General features: G+C 53.6%; 1 protein-coding gene across 1 annotated transcript; it reads left to right on the top strand.

Annotated features, from left to right (window-relative positions):
* The first annotated feature begins 135 nt into the window (after window positions 1-135).
* Window positions 136-13,020, top strand: SNRNP40 (small nuclear ribonucleoprotein U5 subunit 40). Its single transcript, XM_082777650.1, has 10 exons — window positions 136-366; window positions 1,055-1,184; window positions 2,240-2,333; window positions 3,984-4,149; window positions 4,645-4,767; window positions 5,827-5,947; window positions 6,696-6,778; window positions 7,208-7,269; window positions 10,552-10,655; window positions 12,438-13,020. Exons 1-10 carry the CDS (start codon window positions 166-168, stop codon window positions 12,485-12,487), a joined length of 1,134 nt encoding a protein of 377 aa, XP_082633776.1. The 5' UTR covers window positions 136-165; the 3' UTR covers window positions 12,488-13,020.
* The last annotated feature ends 9,108 nt before the right edge of the window (window positions 13,021-22,128 follow it).

Raw genomic sequence — 22,128 nt, 5'->3', positions numbered from 1 at the left:
AACAGCGCCGGGCGGCCTGGCGCCGCTTTGGCGTCACCGCCGCGCGCCGGAGGAGACGTCAGGAGGAGGAGGGCGGGCCTTCCCGCGGCTCTCGGCCAATGGGCGCCGCGGGAGGCGGCGGGGCTGGCCAATGGGGGGCCGGGCGGGCGCGCGCGGCGGGCGGCGATGCTGGAGCAGCAGAAGCGGAAGGGCCCCGTGCCAGGCCCCGCTCCGGGCCCCGCTCCCGGCCCCGGGCCCGGCCCCGGCCCCGACCTCCCGCTCGTGCCCGGCCCCGCCCCCGCCAAGCGGCCCCGCCATGAGGCGCCCGCCGCCGGGGGGGGCGCTGGGGGGGGCGGGCAGGCGGCCCCTGGGGCGCTGCTGCAGGCGGTACGGGCTGGGGGGGGGGGAGGGGATGAGGGGGGCCTGGGGGGGTCTGAGGGGAGTCTGAGGGGGGCTGGGGGGGGGGAGGAAGGGAGATCGGGGGCTGGGGGGGCTGGGGGAAGGGGTTTCAAGGGGATGGGGGGGGTTCAGGGGTAGCTGGAGGGGTTGGGAGGGTTGGGGGGCTGGGGGGGATCAGGGGAGCTGGAGGGATCTGGGGGTACAGGGGAAGGGGGGCTGGGGGGAATCGGGGTGGTGGGGGGGCTGGGGAAGGGGTTGGGGGGAGCTGGGGGTGCTCAGGAGGTCAGGGGGAATGGGGGGAGCAAGGGGAAGGGGGGCACAGGGGGATGGGAGGGATCAGGGGAGCTGGGGGGATCGGGGGGAAGGGGAAGGGGGAGTGGGAGGGGATCAAAGGGGCTGAGGGGGCTTGGGAGGGCTGGAGGAAACGCAGCCGGGGCGGTCTGGGGGGCTCGGGGTGGTGGTGGGGACTGGGGAAGGGATCGGAGCAGCTGGAGGTGCCCAGGGGGTCGGGGGGGACAGGGGGAAGGAGGGCTGGGATGCTCAGCAGGGTCAGAGAAGGGGGCTGGGGGGGCTTAGAGGGGTCGGGGGAGCTCAGGGGGCATTGGGGGGTCAGGGGGTGCTGGGCCTCTTGTTCCTCAGAGCTGTCCCCTCAGGCATTGCTGTTGTCCCCCCGCAGGGCCCGCCGCGCTGCTCCTCGCTGCAGGCGCCCATCATGCTGCTGTCGGGGCACGAGGGGGAGGTGTACTGCTGCAAGTTCCACCCCGGTGGCAACACCCTGGCCTCCGCCGGCTTCGACAGGCTCATCCGTGAGTACGGCAGGTCCGGGGTGCGGTGCTCAGCCCGGGGCTCCCAGGGACAAGAGGGATGTGGGGCTGCTGGAGCCAGGCCAGAGGAGAGCTGCGGAGATGATGGGAGGACTGGGGCTCCTGTTGTGGCTGGGAGCTGGGCCTGGTTGGCCTGGGAAAGAGAAGGCGGAGGGGAGAGCTCATCAGTGTGTGTAAATGTCTGAGGGGAGGTGTGGAAGGGATGGAGCCGAACTGAATGAACTGAACTCCTTTCAGTTGTGCCTAACGACAGGATAAGAGGCACGAACTGAAGCCCAGGAGGTTCTGGCTCAATGCGAGGGGACATTTCTTTACTGGGAGGTGACAGAGCCCTGGGACAGGCTGCCCAGAGAGGTTGTGGAGTCTCCTTCTCAGGAGATACCCGAAGCCCACCTGGATGCCATCCTGTGCAAGGTGCTCGGGGTGATCCTGCTCAGCAGAGGGGCTGGACTGGCTGATCTCCAGAGGTCCCTGCCAACCTCGGCCGTGCTGGGATTGTGATACTGGACCAGGCCCCGGGGGCTTTCAGCTTGTGGGGGGGCTGGCCTCTCCAGCCCTGCGGGTGGCTTCCTTTCAGGCAGCAGCTGGGGTCCTGAGCATGAAGGGTGCAGGGGCAGTGCTGCAGACCCTGCTGAACTCATCGCATCCCTCACCTGCCCAGCTCACCGCAGTCCTCCCAAGGCCCTCGCAGAGGTCGCCGTGGGTCTGTGCTGGACAGCAGCACCCTGCAGGCGCAGTTATTGATGCTTTGACTTGCTGAGGTGAAGATCCGGTGACTTATTAGTAAAGTCAAGTTGATCTAAAGTTGTAAGTCAGCTCAAAGCGGAGTCTCTTCTTCTGGGGCTCAAGTGGTGCTTCTTTACTGCTGTGCATCACCCTGGTTCTGAAGTGGTGGCAGCTGTGGTCATGTGGGAGCTCTGGAGAATCCCTCTGTGCATGTCTACACGTGTCATGCACTTTCATAGAATGGTTTGGTTGGAAAAGGCCTTAAAGACCATCCGGTTCCAACCCCCTGAGCCCTCTCCTTTTTCTCGTAGTGCTGTGGAACGTCTACGGGGACTGCGATAACTACGCCACCCTGAAGGGGCACAGCGGGGCGGTCATGGAGCTGCACTACAACACGGACGGCAGGTGGGTGGCTCACCGGCACGTTCCTGCCTCAGCCCCCACTGTTTCTGAGGGAAGGTTTTTCTCTGCTGGCCGCAGCCCTTCACAGCCCCTCTGCTCAGCCACTGCCCTCACAGCAAACGCTCGTGCTGTGGCTTTGCGGGGTTAGGAGTGGTGTCTGCTCGAGGCTGAGCAGAGGCCCTGGAACCACCTTCAACACACGAGTGCCATTGATCTCAGTCCATAGAAACTTGAATATTTGTGTTGGCTGTGTGGGAAACAGCGGTGCTTTGGGGAGGGAAGGAAAACATCTGAGTAATTCAGAATCATCGATTATCCCGAGCTGGAAGGGACCCAGAAGGATCATCAAGTCCAACTCCTGGCACCGCACAGGTCTGCCCAAAAGTTTAGACCATGTGACTAAGTGCACAGTCCAAACGCTTCTTAAATTCAGACAGGCTCAGTGCAGTGACTACGTCCCTGGGGAGCTTGTTCCAGTGTGCAACCACCCTCTCGGTGAAGAACCTCTTCCTGATGCCCAGCCTAAACCTCCCCTGCCTCAGCTTAAGGCAGTTTTGTCCTTTGGAAGGCTCTTCTGCTACTGCGTCTGAAGAAAGAGATGGCCAAGCTTTCCTTTTACTTTGAGAACTTTTCCTTTTACTTCCTTAGAACTTTTCAGTAGTCTTGGGACCAGTTTCGTTTAATGTTTGTGTCACCAGTCTTGGTGAGGGGATAAGGTGCACCCTCAGTGAGTTTGCAGACAGCAGTTGGGTGGCAGTGTTGGTCTGTTTTGGGGTGGGAAGGCTCTGCAGAGTGAGCTGGATGGGCTGGGCTGATGGGTGGAGTCTGATCTCATGTCCAACAAGGCCAAGTGCCAGGTGCTGCACTTGGGTCACCAGAACCCCACGCAGCAGCAGTATAAGCTTAGAGAAGAGTGGCTGGGAAGTTTTCCATCCAAAAAGGACCTGGGGGTGCCAGCATCATGCCCAGGCGGCCAAAAAGGCCAACACCACCCTGACCCACATCAGAAATAGTCCCGGGGCCAGCAGGACCAGGGAAGTGATTGTCCCTCTGTCCTTGGTGCTGGTAGGAGCACACCTCAAGCAACGTGTTCAGTTGTGGTCCCTCACTGCAGAGATGAGCAGTGAAGCTGGTGAAGGGACTAGAAAAGACGTGCAAGGAGCAGCTGAGAGAATTGGGGGGGGTTAGGCTGGAGAGAAGGAAGTGGAGTGGAGACTTCATCACTCTACAACTATCAAGGAGGTCGCTGTAAGGAGGGTGTTGGTCTCTTTTCTCAGGTGGAAAGTATTAGGACATGAGGAAACAGTCTAAAGTTGCTCCAGGAGAGTTTTAGCTTGGATATCAGAAAGAATTTCTACACAGAAAGAGTGGTTAGGCACTGGGACAGGCTGCCCAGGGAGGTGGCAGAGTCCCCATCCTTGGAGGTATTTGAGACGTGTGGGTGTGCACTAAGGGACGTGGTTTGGTGATGGACTTGGTCAGGTGATGGTTGGACTTGCTGATCTTAAATCTTTTCCAACCTAAGTGTTTCTATAATTCAACGACGCATTCCCACTTGGTATCTCAAGCTTTGATCTCAGGACTAGAGAGTAACAAAGTTGGGATGGGAGAAATACTTCTGAAACTGAAGCTCACGGGGATTCTTCTCCACAGCATGCTCTTCTCAGCATCCACAGACAAGACGGTGGCTGTGTGGGACAGCGAGACTGGAGAGAGAGTGAAGAGGCTGAAGGGCCATACCTCGTTCGTTAACTCCTGCTACCCAGCAAGGCGAGGACCCCAGCTTGTCTGTACGGGCAGTGACGATGGGACAGTGAAGGTCAGTGTGTTGTACGTGGAGATAGAGTGAAAATTAGGTGGGATCTCTGAAAGAGTTGTTCATCTTCTTCCCATTTAAGTTGGCTAAATTCACACGTTGGTTGCTCTTACAGTTTTGTGATTGAAAAACTTTGATTTAAAAATGAAATTTGCTTGTTCCTTCTGTAATTTTTTTGGATGGGGATTAGTAAGATTGATCTACTCAATGGTACTTTTTCTACTAAATCATGTTAACAAAGCATGAGAAAGGCAAGCAGTTACTGAAATCTTTTATTCAACCGCCTTCTTTCCTCCTATTCTTGCTTCAAATCAAGAAAGTCATGTGCTTTAATCACACCAGCCTTCTACTGTGTTTTTTTATAGAGATCTTTTGAGATCTAAAAGTGAATTTTAGCAGAGTGGTTTGAGTCTCTGCGAAATACATATATGTGCAACTTTCTGTAATTTTATTGTTAAATATCTGTACATAATTTTTACAACCACCGTGTCTCTTTAGCTGTGGGATATCAGGAAAAAAGCAGCCGTCCAGACGTTTCAGAACACGTACCAGGTCTTGGCTGTAACCTTCAATGACACCAGCGATCAGATCATATCAGGGGGCATTGACAACGACATTAAGGTATGATGTTTGCGTCCTCCTGTGCCTTTCCAGCCGTGCTCACCTTTTCCATCCCATCAGAAATCGCTTGCAGCAGCGTGCAAAATGTCGTGGTGGTCAAGGACAAATGTGGAAGGCCGTTGGTTGATTTTACAGTCGCAAGAACTGTGCCAGCCTCCTGTGTCCAACCTCTCTTGATCTAAGGCCAAGAAACTCTAAGGGAGTTGTTCCAGGGCTGTTTGCCACGTGACTGGCTGGGCAGCCCTGGCATTCCTGGCCACACATCTTAGCACTGCTGTCACACTGGAGCTGACGTGGTATGTGAGCTCTTCTGGCAGTCGGTGCCTCTCCCAGAAGCTCTAGAGCCATATATGAGGTAGGCTAAAGAAAATCTGGTGACACATCCAACTCCCTGCCCTCTGCTCCAGTATGCTGTTGTAATTTACTTTGTCACCTGCTACTGTGGAAAGTTCTTATTTAAGAGCACGCTCAGTGTTTCATTCATTTGGTAGCTGAGATTCTCCTGATAGCTGCACAGCTCAGTCAGTCTTGCTGTCTTCTTAGCCTCAGGCTCCAGTCTTACCTAGGCATGGGGAGCATGTTCTTGTCAGAGGGCCATCGCTAAGTGTAGCACTGAAAGGACATCTGTTCTGACTGCCCCATGAACGGCAGTAACTCTTGGGGAAAGAACAGCGTGAAATTTTGGGGGTTTGACAACTGCTGCGCTGTGCCATGGTCAGTGAAATTTGGGAGCTGGGAGAGCTGTAGCCAGATTGAAAGGGATTCCTGCGTGCATGGGGCAGCTGTAATTTAGCTCCTTGCTGCTAACGCAGTTGGACATGTTAAGTAAAAAGCCTTCTAAAGGGCAAATCCTTTTTTTTCCTACAACACATAAAATTATAGCCGTATATTTTAGCCAGTGAGACCCCACCCAACTGAAATTGAGAGGTGATTTCATCAGATGACTGATCAGTACTTGTATGAAATGGTTTGGAAACCGTATGAAATGGTTTGGAAACGGTATTTCTGATGGTCTTGGCTATCCTTTTGAGCTGACATTTTGTGTCTGCTGTCTGAAAGGTGTGGGACCTTCGCCAGAACAAGCTCACGTACACGATGAGAGGACACGCAGACTCGGTGACAGGCCTCAGTCTGAGTTCAGAAGGCTCTTACCTGCTCTCTAACGCAATGGACAACACAGGTACATCCTACTGACTGTGACAGCACAGCTGTGCAGACAGCTGACAGCCCCTGCCCTCTCCTGCTAGCCTTTGGATAGCCGGATTTATGGCATTCTGGAAGGAACAGCTTGAATTGTTCAGTGTAGAAGAATAAAAGAGTCAGACATGGGGATGGCTCAGGGGAGATGAGCTCCGCAGATGAAGTTTGAATTCCTGTTGTTGCAGTGATGACAGTTACATCCTTTGCAGAGAGGGAGCAGCTGTATCAGAGGTTTGTCATGTCTTCCAACGGGCAAGAAGGATTTGAGCTGTGGCACAAATTATTTGCACAGGCAGTTGAATGTAATTTTGGTCTTGCTTTTGTCAGGTTGGTTCGGCTGCTTCCTCGCAGCAGGGAATGGCGGTGCTGTTTCCAAACTGTCTCCTGTGTATGGCTGCTCAGCGAAGCAGATCTCTTAGAACTGTGATCACAAAGCATATTATCATAAAGCAAATGCTCGTGTAAGGAGACGATGGTTCATTTGTGTAATAGTTGTTGGGGATTTTTCCCTTCTCGTTGGCAATGGTCTTGATATCATTATAAACTTCTGCATTTTACCTCTCATATCAAAGCTTCCTGCAAGAGGAAAGCTGCTACCTTCCTTTTGCTTCTGGGGAAACCTATTTATGAAGAGAGCAAGGAATGTGACCGGGTCTTTGATCATTAGAAGCTGACCTTGCCCCCATCCCTCTGCCATCCAGCTAATTACTGTGAGCTCTCTGTTGCAGTTCGCATCTGGGATGTGCGACCATTTGCCCCTAAAGAGAGATGTGTGAAGATTTTCCAGGGGAACGTGCATAATTTTGAAAAGGTGAGTGTACTATGGATTGAGAGAGTATTGTTTATAAAATGCTGCCCCTGCCTATTAAGTTTTCTGTAAATTGTTTTTAAATTCAAGTTTAAACCAGAAAGACCTTAATAGGGATTCAAAGAAAGATTAATGCACAAAGTTGGATTCTAATTAAAGCCGTAGTAACACAATTTCTTAGCTCAGTTCAGCTATAATTAGCTGTAAATTAAGTATTTTCTACATTTTACTATCTACATTGTGTAAAATAACAAGACACTGGATGTTTCCAGCAATAAAATAAAATCTGTAATTACCTTCTTATCTTCCAAAGGGAGATCATTATAGAGGTGCTCGTGATATTTAAAGTCTCTTGGTGATTTTATTTCAAGCAGAAGGGAAAAGCTAAACCTTCTTTTGGAAATGGATCTGTGCACATTTTTTTTATTTTAGAATCTTCTGAGGTGCTCGTGGTCCCCAGATGGAAGTAAAATAGCAGGGGGATCTGCTGACAGGTGAGTTATCGCTGTGTTTCTCTGTTACCATCAGTCCCAAACTGTTCTGCAATCACACCTGAAATGAGCTGGATCATCTCTAAAATTACTATGAAGAGCCAGAACTGCGCAGAGAGGTGTGAAGACCCAAACAACTCCCTGCAGTCTTATGCGAGCATTATCTGCAGCGATTGTAGTACTGATGTGTTTGTACTGCCTTTGCGTCAGTGGAGGAGCGCTATATGGTTGTAAAATCCTTCTTATTATTGTCAGAAGCCTTCTAGAGAGCTCCAGTACTGCTTATGTTCAGTCTCTGCGTCCAACAGATGGACAAGCAGCTGACAGGAGCAGAGCTGGCAGGAGACGGGGTCTCTTGCAGTCGTACCACCCGACTCGTGTGAGACTCTTCTAGAAGCAGGAGTGTAGAGACGTGGTGTGTGGTGTTGGGGTTGTGCTGACCGCAAATACCAGTCTGAGTGCTGTGTGGCAGCTAGCAGGGAGCACCGGTGGTGTTCCGAGGATCATTTGTAATCCTTACTTTAATTAACAAGCGCGAGGAAATAGATCTGACTAAATTAGCACGTATTGGACTTTTAAATCAGAGATTCTGTAAACTGAGGTTACCAAGGATTAAACTGGGTAGAGGGAGGAAGCCAACAGGGGCTGTGCCAGACACTGAAGGTCGCAGTGAAGGATACAACCCCCACTGGAGCAAATCCAGATGCACTCTCCGTGACATCGAGACAGGAATTCCTGCAGGCCAGAGTCCAAGGCATGGAGCAGCAGTAATCAGCAAATTAATGAGTTTCTGATGGAGGATAGGAAGAACTTGAGTTCTTACTGTCCAGATATAGTGGGGCCGGCTGTCACAGCGGGTGGCTGAGACGTGACCCTTCTTTCCAGTCCTGCTGGGCTGCAGCAGCAGTGCACGTGGTGATGAATACCTGCTTGTTAATGCGCCGGTGCTGTGGCAGGTCCCAGGGCGGGCAACCTGACACGCTGAAGTGCGGCATGAAATATTGGGCCATTAGGTTAGTCCTGCAGATGCTGCTGTAGCTCTGTGGTCTGACAGCAACTTTGTTGTGAAATTTCATTGTGAAGAGCACACAGGCAGGTCCCAGGGCAGGTTAGATGAGGCCACTCCAAATCTTTCTGCTATCTCTGAGTTTTTAGTTTTTCTTGGAGGAGCATCTGCTGGAAAGGCAAAGCAAGATTAAACATTTCATGTGTCCGGGTAAAAAGTAATTCCCCAATAGTTACTCTGTTTCTCTGCAGAGTGCGTGTGTTTGTGTTGGAGGGACAATTATCTGATTTTTTTTTTTCTCTGAGCCATTCAGAAGGTTTATTGTAAAATCAGCTACTTCAAGTGCTTTCCTGCTCTGCCATACCATAGAAAATACCTTAGAGCAGAATGCTTTGAGAAGGCATCAAGTACAGCTCTTACCTGCTAGATTAAATAGTTGTGCTTGCAGAAATGCTGCTTTAAATGATGTTCATGACATAAGTGGGATGGTTTCATTTTTCCTTTTCACATGTTTCAAGAAAATCCAAAGAATAGCACCGGCCTGAAAATGAAAGCCTCTAACAAAGCGGCTCTGCTCTGTGTTGCTGTCGGTGTCCTCTCTGCCTTACCAGCAAGTGCTGTGAGGGATTCAGTGCTTTTTTTGGGCAGCGATGAAGCAGACTTTTGTTCCAACCAGAAGAGAGGCCTAATTGTAAAAACAAATCTTGTCCTTCGTAAGATCTGCAACGCCCTGTCAAAGCGAAGGAGCGGGAGAGGTGAAGTGGAGGCACTCCCTGCTGGTGGCACTGGTCCCAGCTTGGCACTCAGAGCTTGGGTTACGTGCGGGGCCGGTAGAGGGCCGCTGATCCCAAGCACGTTTGAATCCAAGCGGCAGAGGCGTGGTGATGCACAGTGGCGTTTGCAGCAACCTGCCTTTGGAGGAAATGTAACGTTACAGATTGCTTTTACACGTTTTACTCTCGCCTGGTTGTCCCTTGTGCCCTCACCCTCTGCAGCGTCCCCTGTAAGCGAGGACAGCGATGCCTCTGGAGCATGAGGGCAGCAGAGCTGCTCACCGCACTGAGCCGGCCAATTACTGCTCTGCCCCTCTCTTCTTCTGCCCCCTGACAGGTTTTGTTTTAGATGCCAGTCACCTACCTAAAGAGCAAAGCGAGAAGGCAGTATGAGTGTAATCCCGCACTGGCAGCTTTCCCAAGCCGCTGATTTTTCTGAAGAGCTGTGAACCTTGTAACAAATGACATTTCGTGTGGTGAAGCTGTTAAGTTTGGAAAGGAGGCTGTGCGGGTGGAATACAGCGTCACCTCGCCTGGCTGTAGTGCATTTCTCAGAGCTCTTTCCATTCTGATTTATAAAAAAAGCCTCTCACTCCTACGGAAGCTCTCCATAATGGGTCAGAGCATCGCTTTGTTCCCTGGTGGAACGAGTGCTGGCTGCCAGGTGGCCGCCGCACCATGCAGGCAGTGACGGACACCCACGGGGGACAGGCTGTGTTCTGTGGCTAGCAGAAAGGTGCTGTTTTCCCCCCTCGGAGACCACTGATAAGAACAGTCTGAGAGCTGCGTGGTGCCTGGTGCCAGCAGTTTATTTCTGACCCGCTGCGTGAGGAGCGCCGGTGTCTCGGCGCTGTCCTTCAGCCAAGGTGAGGCACACGGGCAGCACCCGGCTGCGGTGCGGCACAGGGACCCGGAGGAGATCAATCAAAGGGCTCGATGCAATCTGATCAGCCCCCTAATAAATGCTGGGAAGTGAATTATGACTTTAATGGCCCAGCAGGAAGAAATCCATATATACAGGTTGTTGGCTGGGAGGGGTCGCATTGTAGTGGGGACTGGGGGGGAGCACCCAGGCTCCTCCTAAGCACTTGTCTGCCTGAACTGGGAGCACCCCTGGGCTTGCAGGCAGGTATTTGCAAGAGTAAGAGGTGTCCTCCCCTCTCCTGATGCTTCTTTTTGTCCCTTAGCCCGCTCTATGGCTGCGGTGCCGAGGGTCTCTGTGGCCTCATCCATCTCCGTGCCGCAATGGATGAGATGGTGCCGCAGTGCTGTGACAGCAGAGGCTTTTAGCACAGAGCTGGCATGTTAGCTCCTACCTGCTCAGACCTTTGCTCTTCTGAATTCAGCAGTGCAGCGTTTTGCTCCTGACAGGCTCCTTGTTTATCCACGCTAACAGCTGTGGTTATTACAGCCTGGGTGGTGAACCGTTACAGGAAGCAGCCGTTGGTGTGGGAGGCGGCTGCTCTCCCTTTACGAATGCCTGCTCTCATAATGACTCTCTTGTAGGTTCGTCTACGTGTGGGACACCACATCCAGGAGGATTTTGTACAAGCTGCCAGGCCACGCTGGGTCGGTGAACGAACTGGCTTTCCATCCAGAGGAGCCTATCAGTAAGTCGTTCCCAAATCAAGTCACCTGGGGAAATAGTTCCAGGGCTGGCTGAACTGGTCCTCCAGAAAACAGCTCAAAAACTGGCCGAGAGCCCTGAGTATCAGAGACAGACCTGGGGGAAGGTGTTATCTGTAGCTTAGGGCTACAAAGGGAATCCATTGCAGGCATCCATTGGAGCTGGGCCCTGGGGACCTCGGCTGGGTGAGGAGGCTCTACCCGTGTGTCCTGCCCACATGGAGACCTGGGTGAGCAGCAGTGCAGCTCTGGCCTGTGGTGGTATGGCCTGTTCATGAGCTGAGGGTGACATCAGCTACTGCCACAGTCCAGGACTTCACAGAGGCCATGGAAAAATACTTTTGGTACTAGGGTTTGTTATAACCATAAATCTACTGATCTCATCATGACAGTTATAGAAACCTGGAAGTATGTGTTCAGCCCAGGGTCTCTAACTTTCACAGAAGGTGTAAGAAGCAAACAAGGCTCTTTGTGCAGCCCTTTTTATCGCCATTCCATAAACATCCTGCTCCAGGGTGAAGGTGTGGCACTACGTACCACGGGTGGATGGGGAGATGCTCTCAGTGGCATTTTCGGAGCTCTTTCAATCACGAAGCATTAGCTGAGACCAGCCTTGGTACCAGTTCCTCAGCACAGTTTGTGGCCTGGGCAGGACCGTGGGGCACTGTTTGTTTCTATAGAAACACTTGCACCATCCGCCAGGTCACCACACTGCTTCGGCCAAAAATTGACACAAGTCAGCCCTGAAGCGAAGCCAAGAGCTCAGTGGTGCCGAGGATGACAGTCTCTGCAGCAGCCTGGGGGTGGGGATTCAGGGCAGTGAATTATGGGCTTGTTCCTTGGTTATTCATTGCTCTGTCTTCAGATCAGAGACGGTGCTGGAAGAGCAGAGCAATCTCTGCTCTTCAGTTTGGAGCGGATTGTTTGTAATTGTATTCCACTGAGCTCCTTTTTGTGAATCAATCACTCATCTTAAAGTAAAAAATTAAAAACCCATCCACTCATTGCACGCGAGTTCAGCGGCTGATTCCTGTTAACATCTGGGGCCATTAATCCTGGAAGTCGCTCCACCCACCCCACAACACTCAACTGCATGGAAGGACGCCCAGAGAGCACGATTACAGACACCAGTCTGCGAGCTTCACGCAAACCCCCCCAGGTCTTGCATGGACTTGAATGAAACAGTTGTCAGTGTCGAGAACAGCACTTCTCTGATGGCGTTGTCATTACCTCGACGCTTGGGTGTTGAATCTGCTGAACAGCCTTTTCTGAATTAGGGCTGCTCAGTGTCTCGTTACAGCAGAGAGCCAACTGCAGTTTGCCGCCCTTCTGATAAATAATAGCAACCCGACCGAGCTTTCCCAGCCAGCCTGTGCCCTCTAGTGGCGTGTGGTCCTGCTGGCCGTGCCTGAGTCGCAATCTGAACGCTCCTTGCAGAGAAAATAACACTGCAAGATATTTGAGAGCATTAACAGTGTGTTGATGTGCCTCTCTTTACTGTTTTAATGCGTAGACATTACAGGCGGCATGCCTTTATGTCTGTCTTGGGAGAGGGGAACGGCAGCCAGAACGTGCAGCGTGTGGTTAGGTGTCAGAGTAGTAATCCAATGAAGCATTTTTGGGGAGCAAATGAAATTTGGCTTTACAGATAGCTCACAGTGAGAGAAATGAGTAGTTAAATCCAAATGGTGTGCCATTAGTGCAGTTCTCAGGCTGTTCTGTTTAATTTTTGTATTCGTCTCTTCCCTTCCTCCTCTCTCTCGCAGTACTCTCTGCATCCAGTGACAAACGGCTGTATATGGGGGAGATCCAGTGAAGCTGAGAAATGGTGTGATTCGTGCCCTTGAAGTCTTTGGTTTACAGAAGTAGGATTGACTTGCTTCTCACCGGTGCCAGCCCCCTCTCACACTTGCGGTAATGGGAAAATGTTGAAGCAGCTTGATGAGCCAAGCAGCCCTCTCTGCAGGCTGCGATGTCTGCGTGGTCCTGCTGTACAGCTTGTTGTTTTTTTTTTTTTTTTTTTTTTTTCCCTTCTTTGGGAAGCAGGAAAATTTAGAATTGAAGAGATTTTGATTTTGGCTGTACAACAGACTACTAAACCTTACTCAGATCACCTGAAATTTGTACGATTTGTTTAAATTCCATCTGTGGCTTGTATATTCCCTGTCCAGTTTCTCTTGGTTGTTTTTATATGGTCAAAACTGAAATAGACAGATTTTACAAGAACTGTGTGGATGGTATTTATTGTTCTGTTTTACTTTTCTATTGTACAGTGCTAAATCAAGGCCCACACTCATATATAACCCAGGGAAGCCATATACTTTAACTTCAGAAGAGCAGCTTTATTTTTTATTCATGGCAATAAAAATGACCACACTGGAAATAATTATCAGGCTACTGCTGAATCCTATTTTCTTGTTTTGAGCAGAACCAGCCTTCTGCTATAAATAAACGTAAAAGGAGGGAGTTCTATGGCACGCACCGTGTATTCAGGGCTCAGCAGTGGAGGAACCAGCCTGGTCGCCTTTCTCTTTGCCCTGGCTGAGCAGCAGGGACGGTAGCAGGCCCTCAGGCAGGTTTGATGTATGTTACGTATTTACCATGGTGGACATCAGGACTTGCTATGGGAGAAGACAATTTCCCTTCCAGAAATTTAAGTCCATTCCCCACTGGTTTGTCCCCATCCTTCAGTGGTCAGCTGGGTGTCCCATGTAGTCTGCACGTTTCCAAAGGCTCAGCCTCCCTGGAAGGGACCTGCAGGGCCTGCACAATATCAGGCACACAATAACAGGCACAAACATCTCCAGCCTTGATACCCGTGGCTGATTGCTGGGACAATGTGGGCTGAGCACAGCTTGCATCAGCTCAGGAGGAGCTTTTGGGGCTGCCTCTGCCGCATCTTGCCCTGCGTGCCACTGAACACAGCCGCAGGGTCTCTGTGAGCACTCCCAGCAGGGAGAGGTTCCCCGTGCTGCAGGGGGTTTTCTGATGTTAATTAACTGGCCTTGAGTACACGCTGCCGTCCTGTTCTGCACGTGTCCATCTCAGCTTCCAGCTGTTAGACTTCTCATCCTTTTCCCCCTTCATTTTTCCTCCTTGTGCTGCCGTGGCTCAGATGTTGCTCACATCTCACTGGCTTTCTGCCTTGTCCCAGGGGAGGGCTGCAGTTCGGGTGGGATGAGGAAGAGCGAACACATGCTGCTTCCATGCCAGCTGTAGGACTGGCCCCTGCAGTCTCAGTGTGATCAGGAGGAGGCCTTTTTTGCAGCCACCAGATATTTCGGAGGAGGAAAATTGGTGTGTTTTGCACAGCAAAAAGGGAAGAACCGCAAACACGTTCTGAGCATTTCTTGCCCCTGCTCTCCCCACTGTGGGGAGAGGAGAAAGGCTGGAGGTTGGCATGCTTGGGGCCAGAACGGACGGAGCAACTTTTAAGGAGGATTGGAAACGTGGCTGCAGCTCCCAGAAGGCAAGGTGAGCCTGTCCCGTGCTGTGGGGTGTTTGGGTGTGTGATGCTCCCCTAGCCCCACCACCTGGAGCAGTTCCTGTCCTGGTGTTGTGTCCTTCAGCTGGCTGCTGCCGGCTGCCCACAGCCCTCGGGAACACAGGAAACCATCTGTGACTGTGTCCCCTTCAGTGGCCCTCTCTGCAGATGGGTTGAAGGATTCAAGCATCAGGTCCGGACTCAGCAGAGCTCCAGGTTCACTTCCCATCACCTCCCAAGACCGAATTGGTCTGATCCTGCTCTGTTTTCAGCCTCCACCTCCCAACGCTCCCCTGACTCCCAGCAGGGACGACAGCCCGGCCAAACCTTGCTGGCCACAGGACCCGGGTCTGGACCCGGCTCTGCTGCACCCCAGGACCCTGTGGGTGTCCTTGCAAAGCTGCTGCTGCCCCGACCGCGGTCTGTCCCCGCGGGGGGACCCGACAGAGGCCAGGGCTGGGGAGGGGACGGTGCAGCCAGGGGAGGACCTGTCGCCGGTGGTGGTGAGTGACTGCGTGTGAACACGAACAAATCACCCTCCAGCTGAAGAGCCAGGCGGAGAGAGCTGGAGGCAGGGGAAGATTTATTTTTAACTCTGCGGAGTATTAAATAACATGCCCTGAAACGCATGTAAATGAGAGCTGGGGATCGAGCTGGGAGCGCGGGGGCTCAGGCCAGCCCTTCCCGGAGCCACCCGGGCAGCGACACCGCAGCGACACCGCGCCTCCGTCCCCTGGCTGGGGCTGCCCAGGCAGGACGTGCAGGCACTGGCAGTTAGTGCTTAATAGACCTTATTACAATCCTCAGAGGGTTTCTTGCTTTATTTGAATGTATGCCCAAGTGTCAGAGGGAAGAGAGACTCTTGGGGCTTAGCTGGTGGTGACAAGATAATAACTGCTTTTTTCCTGGCTCGTGTTTGTTTAAAAAAAATAAAGGAAGAGTGGAGTGCTGTGGGTTTTTTTTGTTTTTTTTTTTTTTTCCTAATTAGCAACCCAGGAACCTGCAGTGAAGCCAAGGAGGGGGCATCTCTTTCCCCCTGCCCCAAGTCCCTGGTTTTGTTGTGTTGGTGGGGCCTCCCAGTGACGCTGTGCTGGGAGGGGGAGCCCTGCCGCCTCCTCCCGCATCCCCGCCTCGTGCCCACCTCGTGCCTGGATGCGGCCGGCTGCTTCCACCCACCTCGGCCTCCAGGATGAGCGACGCTGCCAAGGCTCGCTGCTGGCTCCAGCTCTGCCTGAGGAGAGGAAAGGGAAGAGGAAAGCAGCTGATGGTGGACGGATCCACTCTGCAGCCGTGACCCAGATCAGGGAAATGATCTGGATTAACACTAATCCCCCTGCCCCAAGGGGGCAGCCAGGGCAGAGCAAGCTCTGCAGTGGGGCCGGTTTGCTCTTAGGGCATCTGTTTTCCTAAAAGCAGACCGGGAGAGCCCAGTGGTGCCACCTGAGCACGAGCAAATTCACTGCATAAGTGAGTGCCCCTCTCCTGCAACCCCTGGGGGGTCCCTGTGCCCATCCGAGTGCTGCAAGATAAATCTGTGCAGTGCTGGGGGCTTTGCTGGTCAACTAAACAGCCGACGCCAACAGAGGGTGAAGAGGGAGACACAGGCGGCCGCAGATCTGAATTACTGCTGCCAATTACCATCTGCAATTAGGGCCCAGTTCCCTGCGTCAGGGAGGTGGGAGATGAATCGGAGCGTTTGCCCATACCCTGGCCCCCGGAGAGAGCCGAGAGTTGATTTAGGAGCGGCACCCACCTGCTGGTAATGGGACACGCGCTCAGCGAGCCATGACTATGGCCCCGTCCTAACAATTTGTGGATTTAATCTAATTTGCTGAGGGGGTTGGAAGGGTGGCGAGTTAATGGGGGTTCTCGCTGCTAACAGCCCCCAGAGGGGCACTTGGAGCCGAGCAGCTTTCACACTCTGCAGAGCCAAATCCCTGCACCAGCGAGCACGGCCACAGCCCCGCACCACCTCCATGGAGGTGCAGCCCCAAGCCTTGGTGCTGGCCCCTGGGGACCCATGGGGCTGGAACTTCACGTGGGGCTGGCTGGGACACAACCATGGCAAATCCCTCCCGTGCAAAGGGCTTGCAGCTGGCTGAGCCCTGCGTGTGCAGGCATGCACACTCATGCAGGCACACATGTGCGTGCACACCCAGCCATGCACACCCGTGCACACACATACGGGCACTCGCAGATGGTTTCTCCACATCAGAGCATCATGAGCTGCGGGGCACTACAGCAGAAAGCCATTAAAGGCGTAATCCGGGCACGGAGAAAATTGTTTTCTTAAACAGGTTTATTCCTCCAAGGGACGTATTTGCTTGAGAGATTTCCTCTATAAATTAAATCTGTCCCATGATCCAGATAAACGGCTGCGAGCCCTGCTGCCTGCCTTTGCACGGCACGGCTCTCCCCAACCCTGTCCCCATCCCGTGTCCTCCTGCACAGGCACTCCTGGACAGAGACAGATGGGGCATCTGGAGCACCACAACATGTCCCAGATTGGGACACGGGGCCGGATCCTGCACCGGGTGCTGCTGAGCCCTGCATTGGGCACGACCTGGGCACCCCCAGCAGGTCCTGGAGCAGCAGTGGCATGGAGCCGCGGGCAGCCCCGAGCCTGCCGCCCCCTCTCCATCCCCACCTGCCTCACTAATTGCTGCCCTGTCTTTCCACCAGTGCTTTTCACACCTTTTCCCATTGCTGCTCAGAGGCTCATAATGAATTTTGATAGTTACAATACGCAAGTGATAATTTCTAAAAGAATGGAAAACAATTATTTGCTCTGTTGGGGGATTAGATGATATTTAGTCTCTATTTAATGGAAAACTAATTAAATTACATGAGAAACTGAATAGAATTTTTTTGTTAATTATGAATATTGCAAGCTACAAAGGCTAAATGATGATGGATTCTGTAATCTGCCGTGCTTTTAGCTAGACACTGAGATAAGATGACAACTGAGAAAGAATGGGAAGAATGCATTTTAATTTCTATATCGATTCAATAACAGCCGGCTGAACAATGATCCGTTAATGGTGATCTGCAGGAGCTGATGTTGACTGGCAGGCTGACGGGTAATTATGTTAAAACTGGGGAAACAGTGGTTAAATAGATGTGCGTTTACTCCTGGAGGAGGCTGGGGAAGCTGCATTGCCCCGTGTGCTGAGCTTCCCTTAGGTTTGCCCCATCGTGTCCCTTCCCTTTGCCCCAGGCAGGGTGGGGGATGTGCTTCTTCATCAATGCCCGGTGTCCCCTGGGGGGCCACATCGGGATTTGGGGCAGGGTGAAACGAGGAGGGAGTGGTTCAGGGTCTACGCCAGCTGCTGTGCTGGTATCTGTGCTGGAGGTGCAGCATCCTGAGCTCGATGCCCAGATTTGGGCTCTCCATCACAGGCAGCATCCCGGCCCCTGGTGCTGGAGCATCCCTGATCCATCCCACGACTGGGACATCCCTGATCCTGGGGCTGGAACATCTCCAATCCCATGGCTGGAACATCCCTGACCCCTTGGCTGGAATATCCACGATCCCTGGCTCTGTCCCAGCACCCATCTGGGACCCAGTTTCACACAAAGCCACCACCTGTGTCACACCTGCAGGGCTGTTCTGCCTCTCCATCCTCTGGTTAATTAGGGGCTGATTAGCATGGATCCAGGAGACCTTCAGCCCTTGAGTGTATGTATCATGGCTGCTCCACCAAATTTGAGCTGCCCACCAGCCATGGGAGGGATTTAGCCTGAGCGAAGTGGCAAGGGCAAACGCAGCCCCTGTTAAAGGCACCAGATTGTGGTTTTGGGGTGTTCCATCACTGCCCACGCTGGCTCCAACCCCGACCCGCAGTCCAGCTCTGCCGGGAGCAGCCAGGCAGGGGGGTGCCCACGGGAGCCCCAATCACCCACCCTGTTTAATTGTGTGTGACCTCTGCCTGCACAGCAGCGGCACGGAGATTTGCACGTGCTCACCCTGCACTGATTTGCATAATGGATGGAAATAAATATCCTCTCCCCGTCACCGTAACCCAGATAGATGGGTCCTCTTGGAAGATTTGTTTGCCAATAAACACACCAAAACGATCATTTCGGCTTGTTCCCAGAGACTGCTCGGCGCCGTAAATTCCTGCCCAAGTTGCTAAAAGATGCTCATGGGCACCGCTCGCCTTTGGCTCAGCTGCCAGGTCCTCGGGGCTGCCACAGCCCCTCTCCTGGGGACGATCCCAAGCCCTGGGCATGGATTTGATGTTTTTTTCCCCTAAATATTTGCTGGTCTGCTCGACCACAAGTGCTGCTGCCTCTGTTCCCAGGGGCTATTTTTTGGCTGAGCTTGGAAATATTGAACAACTCTCATGCTGGACATGATTGCCTCAAATCCTGGTCCTGAGGCTCCCCGCAGCATTTCCTGCAGCCACCGAGCAGCCCTGGATGCAGCACCGGCATCCCAGCTGGGATAGGAAAGCAAAAGCTGCCAGTGTTGTGGTTTCTCTCTGTTCCAGATTTTTTTGGGGAGAAAGAAAACCAACACGTCCTCTGTTGGTTTTCTTGAACTAAAAATAGAAATTTTTAGTAAAAATACCAGTTAAATATCTAACATTTCTGTGTGCTCTGCTTAGATCCCTAGCAGATATATCTCTCTCTAGCAGAAGGGCTGCGGAGGATACAGGTGGTTTTTACTGAAAACATCCCACTTTGGTTGACGGCGAAGATTTCATGATTTCATGTGGGATTTCATCCCACCTGGCTCCTCATAGCCTGGGGAGGGAGAACTTGGCCAGGCTGGATTCTGCCCCGCAGCCAGCTCCTGCAGCAACAGGGATGCACCGAAGGAGACAACGACCCTGCGGGTGTCTTGGGGTCCTGGTCACCCTCGAAATGACTGTGCTGGCAGGGCAGAGCTGCTCATGTTTTCTTCCCTGCACTGGCGTTATAAGCTGTCCTTTAGGCAGGTTGGGGTTGTATAATAAATGGAGAATATAAAGAAAAGACAAACAGCACCTGGGGTAGTGGTTCTGCTGCTGCTGCTGGTTTCCATTTCCACACCTCTCAGTCATGTTCCCAATTGCATCCCGCAGCTGAGCACCCCATGAAGTCTGCAGGGAGCCCCCGTGCTGGATCCCCACCACTGCACTGGGTATCCCAAAGGGCTGTGACGTGGGGCTGGGACCCCCGCAGCCAGCTTTGAGGGCAAGGACAGGGAGAAAAGCAGCAGCACGAGCTGCAGGCTGAGCCACGGGCAGCATCAGTGCAAGCCTGGCTCCAGCAGGCACAGGGATGCTAAAGCACCCTGGTGTCCTCCAGGTGTAAACAGGAACCCAAATCCAGCACCCAGTCCTGCCCAAGTTTACCCAAGAGCCTCCTAATACCTCTTTATTCCCTCCTTGCAACCCAAAGGGTGCATTCCCAGGCCCTTCTGCAAACCCAGCGGCCGGTGCAGGTCTGGCCGGGCACCCCCTGCAGCAGAGCCAAGAGCCTGCAGACCCGGGCTGCGTTAGCGTGGGGCTGCTGCGCCCCTAATGAGCGGGCAGCTGAGCGCAGGCTGTCGTCTCCCGAGTGCCGCATTTCCATTTGAAAAAGCCAGCGATATTGAAAAAGAATGGCTTTCCACGAACAATGTGTCTTGTGTACATCAAAGCACTTATCTTCACAGCTTCCTCCCATCTCCATGAATGAATAATGTGACCCTGATTTAATTTCCTCCTAATATTTCCTCCATAATTTGCGTGTCATCTGTTTTCTTTCTTTCCATGAAAAAAAAAAAAAAAAAAAAAAAAAAAAAAAAAAAAAAAGCAAAGGGCTGCAGGTCCAGAGGCAGGGTGGCGGGTTGTGAGCAGAGCAAGTGACAAAATGTTCAGCCCTTCCCCACCCGCTCACAAATTAAGTTATCTGCTTGCCTTCTAAGGAAGCAGGTTGACATGGTATATTGACCTTTTTAATCTAAAATTGATTCTTCGCAAAACTCCACCTGGTCGAGAGCCAGGCAGGATCTCAGCACCATTGTGTTGGTTTTATCGCTTTCATTATTTTACATCAGTGCGTTTTGCCTTTCTCTCTTATTTACTTGAGCCTTCGCACCCTCGCAGTGACGGGGAGGGTTGAGCTGAGCACACTGGACTGGCAATTGCCAGCGAGATGCTACGAGGTGGTTGGGGCCTCATCATTTTTGATCCACAGGGTGAAACAGGTCCCTCTGCCCAGGTTCCTCCTTTGCTTAAATCCAGGAGCAGTTCCTGTGTTTCAAACACCCACCCGCTCAGATTGCTTTCAGACATCCCTCCTGGGCCCCCTGCTTAAGGGCATTGCTTTGTGAGCCCACCGAATTTTTGTAGTATGTATTTTACATTCACAGAAGCCAAGTGTTTTCTACAAACCCCATCCTTTGGCCATAAATGAGCCTCCCAGAATGCTCCTGAAAGCACGTGCCAGCACACTGCACCAGGGCAGAGAGAAATTCACACCACAGAGGATGACAAAAAAGCTCCAGGAGTAGAAGCAGGCTGGTCGCAGCAGTGCATGGGGATGTGTGCTCTGGCTGGGCCCTTCCAAACTTTGGATGGGTTGGGTTAGACCATGGCCAGACCTACACACACACACACACACACACAAATGCTCCTGCAAGGCTGTGGCCCATCGGATCCAGCACAGAGCTGCTCTGGTGTCTAAGCGTGCTCAGGGCTGGTTTAGTAGATGCTTTGCTATAAAAATCGGGGCTGAGGTTTACAAAAGCATGGAACTGAAAAGCAGTGAAGTGTTCCTAAGTCCTTCTGCTGGGTGGCATGTCTGGGGGAGGTTTCTCACACGCTGGAAAAGCACCATCCCAGTTTTTTCTCAGCAGATTTGCAGTCTCCGCTCCCCCAGAAGGTGTGCTGTGGAGAAAGAACAAAGACGAGCAGGGTGGATGGCTGTTAGGGGCCATACCCTGCAAGCTCTCCCTGCACCCACCTTCTTGCCCAAATCTTCCAGATTTGAGCCCTGTGGGAGCAGAGGCACAAAGCCAGATGGCTGCTGTCTGTCCAGGCAGAGGTCGCTCCCAGCCCTGGGAAGCCATGTGTGACCAAGGCTCTGCTGGGGGTTTCACGGGGGCTTTGCTCCCAGGGCTGCGCATCTGTCAACCCTGCAAGCCCAGGCGCTGCCCCGGCACAGCCACCCCAGCGTGCCCCCAGAGGAGGTGGCTGTGGGGTCCCTGTGCTCCGTGTCCAGGCACCACCCCCCTGCAGACCACAAGGGACACAGGCTGAGGCAGAGCCGGGGGATGCGGATCACCAATCCTCCATCCCTTTCCATTTCCAAACCGGGATCTTACCCTGCAGGTCTCCCCCCACACACACACCTCAACCTTCCGCCCGGAGGAACCAATACAACAAAACCCCGCAATTAAAACCCCAAACTCCTGCCCGCTGACGACAGCCTGGCTCCAACAGGAGCCGCGCCCGCCGCCGGCTGCGGGGAGGCGGCCGCGCTCCCACCGCCCCCGGCCGCACGGAAGCCGCGAAGGGCTCGGCGCGGGGGCGGCGTGCCCGGCCGCACCGCCCCCCGCCCGGCCGCGCCGCCCGCCGGGCCCCGCTGGGAGCGCGGGGGGCCTCGCTCCGGTGGCCGCGTCCAGCCCTGCCCGCCGCGCCCCCCCCCGCCCCCCCACGACCCCACCCGCCGCCGCCGCCGCCGCCTCCTCCCCGCCCGCCCCCGGGGCGCGGAGCGCGGCTGTGCGGGAGAGACAATAGAGGGGCCGGGCGGGCTCCGCGCAAAACTGCGCGCCCCGGGGATGGATGGCGAGGTGTGCGCGACCCCCGGGCCCCTGCGCCGGGGGATGGGGTTGTAGCGGGGAAACGGGGAGCGGGGCTCCGGGGAGGAAGGCGGGGAAGGGGGGCGATGCCCCTTGCTGAGCCCAGCCCGCCTCTGTGCTAACCTGGCAGGGTGCGGGAGGCGGCAGGGCTGCTGTGAAGAAAGTGCCGGGGCTGGCCGGAGGCTGGAGAGCGGGACAT

Source organism: Aythya marila (genome assembly GCF_965140915.1).
Source record: "Aythya marila genome assembly, chromosome: 22".
NCBI lineage: Eukaryota > Metazoa > Chordata > Aves > Anseriformes > Anatidae > Aythya > Aythya marila.
The sequence above is the reverse complement of the archived record's forward strand: the minus strand, read 5'-3'. Positions and strand labels throughout refer to the sequence as shown.